Source organism: Silurus aristotelis, assembly GCF_946808225.1.
Source record: "Silurus aristotelis genome assembly, chromosome: 2".
Classification (NCBI taxonomy): domain Eukaryota; kingdom Metazoa; phylum Chordata; class Actinopteri; order Siluriformes; family Siluridae; genus Silurus; species Silurus aristotelis.
Genome location: NC_139575.1, coordinates 25,300,451 through 25,306,450, shown reverse-complemented (window position 1 = coordinate 25,306,450; position 6,000 = coordinate 25,300,451). Strand labels below are relative to the sequence as shown.

Below are 6,000 nucleotides of genomic sequence, written 5' to 3'. Positions count from 1 at the left end.
TGTCCTGGAATCGATAGGATACTCAAGCTTTCAGTATCTGTATAAGAGAAGAGAACGTAATGTCATTGGGGTTATGTATGAACGTGAAACGTGTTTTGTTTTTTTGTTTTTTTTTCCCACAGCGTTATATTGACCAGGTAACAAGGACTTACATATGGACACCAGTAGATGGCACAGACTACAGGTAAGGACAAGCATTACCACCACCACCAGAGTCACAGGGTGATCTTGGGGTGGTTTGCTCCTTATTTTCCAGTTTCTTCCAAAAAATCAAAAAGATAAATAAGATAGCTGTGCTAATATTCACCACAACACTGACTGGGATAAAGCTAATTAAAATTAAGATAAATATTTATTTTTTGACTTATTACAGTATGAGACTTTAATGATCAAATACAAGCAGGTTATTTTTAGATCTCAAGCTTTACACTTAATCTATTGGGACAAGAATTTGCTTCAAGATATACTATGCAAAAAGAAGTATTTTGGATATCTGAATTTTCTAGCGAGTTGTGGTTCCTCCCCAGAATCTTACCACAATAGTGTAGGATGCCTTTTAATGAGGTAGCTATCCAGAAATGTGTAGGTAAGAATAAGAGCAAATGTGTACGAAATGTTCAAAAAGCATATACGGATAAAATGGGCAAAAATCTAATTTTACTCGCTGAGATGTTGTTTTTTGGCAGTGCAGAATGGAGGCGTTAAAACAGAATTGTTAGAAATGTTTTTCAATCTGTTACGCCAGTACATAAAAAAACTATTGTTTTAAATGTTAATATTCTAGGGTTTTTAGGAGTTCCAGTAGTGATCAGAACACAACAGTCATGGTCCGTAAATTCAGTTTTTATTTAGATTGTGTTTTGTGTTCTGCAGCCTGGGTTTGGTGCTGCCCACATACAGCGAGAACCACATCAGGGCCAACCTCAGCGATCAGATCCTGCAAGTCCAGTGTAAGTATTCGAAACCCCTAGACAGCCTCGAGTCTGTCTTTCCCTCTCTCCTTCAGGTGATTCCTCCCGGCTCCCAACTCTTAACCCAACCACGACCAGGTGACCTCTAGAAGCATCGGCATGACCAGCCCCCCAAACACAGATTCCGAAAAAATGTCCATGGACCGTCTGCTTTCCGCTCCTCTTCTCCATAGACAATGGGGAGTGACAAAAAAGAATGGGAATATTCTTCTGTCTTCCCCTTTCCTCTTCCTTTATCATACTCCCCCCCCCTTTTTTCTTGTCCTCATGCTGTTCTGTATTGAGGGGATTTTTCTTTCCCTGCAGGGTTGAAAAGAAAAACCCCTTGCCCCCCAAAAAAATGACAGAAAGGTGAAAGCTGTGGGTTTTTATTGTGTTACTATGTTCAGTTGAAAATAATGGTGACCATTATTTTTCTTTCGCTCTCGCCTCTTCTTCCTCATGATGATGATTCTGAAGCACTTTTTATTGTGTGTATGGGATGTGTGAAAAGAAGCTTTTCACTTCCCCTGATTTCCATTTTTGTGTGATTTTGGTTGTTTTTATGATTTTATGATTTCTGGGAATGCTAACTGTATGTCTTCTGTACTCAGCTTTGGAATCATTTATGCAGCAAAACATAATGCTCTGTGATGGGCATTTGTTCAGCACTTGGAGATGGAGATTTTTTTTGTGGGTCTCTCTCACTTTTTTCATTCTCTTTCTCTCTCTCTTTCTCTCTCTCTTTCTCTTGCTTTCTTTCTCTCTCTCTATATCTTTCGACCCAGTTGCTCCTCTCCTTCGTCAGCATATACTCGTACGTGTTTCTAATCTTTTTTTTTATGTTACATCACTCATGACTGTGGCAGTGTGTTCTGAAATGTCTTTGTGTAAATTTCAGCCATGGTGTTTGCCAAAGTTTAATGTTTGCTCTTTCTTTTAGCCGTTTTGTTCAATTCCATGTTCATTTCTATTTTTTTTTGACTCACTTGATTTTTCCTTCTTCTTAAAACAAAAACAATATTTTTATTCAAACAGTAAATTGAATAAAATATTGTCTGTGATCCCCCTCCTCCTCTCCTACCCAATTCCCCCTGTTTCTTTTCTTGCTCACTCCTTCTCTGACGGATCCACACAGTAAAAGACACCACGGGCAAGTATACTCCATATTGGTCCACCTCCTCCTCCCTTTATTTACCTGTACCCTTGCCCCCTTGTTCTCTTGTCCCCCCCGACCCCCACCCCACCCAACCCCCTCCTGCTGACACCCACCTTCACCTCTTCCTGCTTGCATCCTCTGTTACCCTGCTGACCTTGCTTTCCAAGACTCTACTGTTTTTTCTCTTCCTCTTTCTCTACCTCACTTTCCACTCACCCACCCTCTTGCTGCAGCACGCACTCTCTTGTTCACCTCTCTTTTTCATTCTTTTATTCCTTCTTTACTCTCTCTCTCTCTCTCTCTCTCTCTCTCTCTCTCTCTCTCTCTCTCTCTCTCTCTCTCTCTCTCTCTCTGTTCCTCTGTACAAACCATATTCAGATCTCTATCATTTGCATTCAGAAAATATATCAACAAAATGTTTTGCACACATCACAAAAAAAAAAATGTTGGATTTCACCACCCCCTGTGCAATTTTCCTCTTTATATCTCTACTATTTTATTCTGTCTATACTTCTATGTGTTATTTCCGCCCAGTCTCTGAACTTACTATCCCCTCGAGCAGTAAGAATAGGAACTATTTATTTTAATACTTAGTTTTCTCAGGTGTTATATTGTTTAATAGTATTTTATATGCTCAGCTTGATTTTAATAGGAATGATAAAGTCAGTGCATAGAGTGCGTCTCAATTTGCTCTCTAGTTCCCGACATGGTGAATTAGTATATTGTGTACGTGAGTACACTGGTTCACGACACACCGGGACACAGACAGCTCCATTTCCAGTTACATGACTGACTTTCCTTAATTTTCACACACGTTTCTGAGATGGTGCTTGAAGCAGACTGCAAGGCTAGCTAGTGGAAATCGCTTTTTTGAGTGAATAACTGTATGTAGACAATCAAATAATGTTTAAAATCACAGTGATCGTTTAATATCTTTAACAAAAAATCAAAAGCTACTTAATTTGTTGACAAATCTGACTGAGAGATTATCCGCAATTTCATTCTATTAAATACAGCAGTATTTCGGGTAAGGTGGACGGAGTAGGCGTCAGTGCTTCCTGGTTTTTGCGGTGCATTGTGGGAACTTTTTATGAAGCGACAGTTTTATTGCAATGGACTCCTTGATCACTCTTTGACTACTTGTCATGCGATAAATGCTAGACAGGTACAAATGCAGGTGTGGGACAGAAACAGTAAGCACGAAGGCAAAAGGACAGAGTCAGCATGCAGGCTCAGAATCGATAAACATGCAAATAGGGAGAATTTGGGGACAGGTTAGAATTAACAGCAATGTACAGAAGTTCAAAAGTAGCAAACGGGATACAAATATTTGATGAACAACAGAGACAAAAGCATCCGAGCGTATTACTCCAGGGTGCTCTGGATGAATCAAAGTCCTTTAAATCTGTGGCTGTGAGTGAAGCAGGTGAGGCTAGTCAGTACAAGGGAAATTCTAAATGTGTGAGTGTGTGTTAGTTGTCTGAAGGCCACCGTGACTGATAAGAAATGGAGTTCGAGTCTGACAGAGACTTCACAGTGCTGAACTAGGGAGCTGATTGAGAAGCACCCATTGAAATTTAGAGGTGTTTTTTGAAACTACATACTTCAGTAAATGTACAGTATATGCTAGCTAGCAAAGTTAGCCAACCTCAAATTATGTCTCGTATGTGACATACAGCTCACATGCTAATTAAAAAGACTGTGTTGTTAAGACTCTTTCATCAGTGGTGAATGAAGTACACAAACCATGTATTTGAGTTAAAGTAGAGATACAAGAGGTAAAATATGACTCCAGTAAAAGTGCTCCATTTAAACTTTTACTTGAGTATAAGTGCAAAAGTATTTGCCTTCAAATGTACTTAAGTATCCAAAGTACTATGGTTTATTATAGTTGTAATGTTCCCGTTATCATTTTAGACTCTACTGTTATTCTTAGCACACCAGTCTATTAATAGAACGATGAAACAATGATTGATATCATTTAAAATGTTCATGAGCCCAAAACCTTCTTTTCAAATACTTGAAAAAATCACGCAAACAAGGCAACGGGTGTTGTGGCAAGTTAGAGTCAGGAGTTTCTTCCATCATTTATTACTCTCAAAAGGTTCTGCTTGCTATTTAGGTGATATTGAAATCAATGTTGTCAATAGTCAAGCAGCAATCAAAACAAGTTCAAAACAGAGCGCATGGTCTACCCTGATTGGTGACTTCCTGCGTGTTTGACCAGTTCAGTTTTTAATCCACTCATAAATAAAAAGGAATGACTTATAAACCAAATATTCGACTTTGAAATGTAGTGAAGTTTTAGTGTCTCCAAATGGAAATACGTCACTAAAGTACAGATACACAAAAAAAGATATTCGATTACATTTTACTTTGTTAGTGTCCACCACTGCTAAACATCAAGCAGATCTGTGTACAGTATCAGAGGGTCACAGTGAATGAAGAAAGATTTAATAAACCAAGAGTGGAATGCTTTTAATCACACATTGTACTCCAGGACAGAGAAAAGAAGCAGGAGACATAAAAGGAGCCAAAGTCTTTCCAATTATCATGCGACATTGTTGCAACATCATTGAGACATACACTGAGCGTGAAATTTCTTTTGAACTGCAAATAGAGGTAGTGTTTTAGTTCTAGCATGAACCAGATAGTATTAAAGTGTAGTCATCAGTGTAGACACCTTTATATTTAAATAGCAACCCAGGCAAAATAAATGAAATCAGGTTTTCCTTTCGTCTTGTCTTAATGCTGGAGCGCGATAGCTCTCGAGTCGTCCTACTGTGACACCTCCCGTCACCTTACCCCCTACGTGTTTCCATCAGCTTGACTCCTTTGCCCTTTTTTCACCCCTCAGACTGCCATGGAAGCCGATCACCTACTTTCACAGAAATTCCGATCTGGATATGCACGGCGTTGTGTTTGGGATACTACCTGGGCACTACAGTAATCACAGTGCACACTAGACCTGACAGTACAATGCAGTTCATAGGGGGTTTAATTGCCTCAACATTTTGTTTAGTAAGACAGAGTGTTTTTTTTACTGTTAATATTGATTTATTCAGGAGGAACGTGTTGCCCTGTTTCTTGCCTTTCACAATGCAGTGCACGTCCGTTGATTGTGTATCGCAGACAACGTTGGTCCACCGTGCCAGTCTGAGGAGTGAACACCTCCATCAGGACCCCCGCCTCACCACCCTTCCTGCAAAATAGTTGGCCATGTTGATGCCTGTTGACAAAAGAACAGAAACCAAACGCTCCCCATTTTGTGGGCATTGTGTCGGGAAACTCGTTTCATTCAGTGGCGAAGGTTTGAGCCAGTTCTCCGACATGAGAAAACATCAGCAAACTCACAAAAATCTGGCATGCGATTTGAGCTTAAATACAGTGCACCACAAAACACACAAAAGTTTGCCAGCAAAATTACAATTCCTTTTTTTTGACGCCCAGTAATAGGACTCGATTTAGAGGCACCATATTGGCTAACACTGGTCTGTCCACAATACACCCCCCCCCACCCCGTGATTCCTCGGTGTTGCTATGGTAACGTCTCCCCCCACCACCTCACTGTGCCCCTGCGCCCTTTGAAGAGCAGCTGCTGTTTTTTCTCTCTCCCAGACTCTCCTCCCTGCTCACCTGAGCTCACCACTTCCCCAGATAATCTTGCCCCCTTTCTGTTGCAGATTTTGAATCTCTTCTGCCACACACTTTTGAGTCAGAGGGACATGTGTTGATAGCCCCAAGGTAGTTCTGCGTAATTGCTTGAGCCCACCTTGATTGATCTGTTCATGTTTTATCTGTAAACGAGCATACACCATCTTTATGTCCTCGAGGTGCCTAGTAGCCAATAGTAGCGGTCATCAAAGTGTGTGCGTGTGTGTGTGTTGTGTG

The 6,000-nt window shown here is 40.4% G+C and overlaps 1 protein-coding gene across 3 annotated transcripts in view; it reads left to right on the top strand.

Annotated features, from left to right (window-relative positions):
* cacna2d2a (calcium channel, voltage-dependent, alpha 2/delta subunit 2a) overlaps positions 1-6,000 on the top strand; it is a 224,953-nt gene that overhangs the window by 204,063 nt on the left and 14,890 nt on the right. For all 3 annotated transcript variants that reach the window (XM_083529148.1, XM_083529147.1, XM_083529149.1), the window contains 3 exons: positions 123-184; positions 874-950; positions 5,793-5,853. In XM_083529148.1, coding sequence (XP_083385274.1) covers positions 123-184; positions 874-950; positions 5,793-5,853 — 200 coding nt within the window. The remainder of the gene's footprint in view (positions 1-122; positions 185-873; positions 951-5,792; positions 5,854-6,000) is intronic.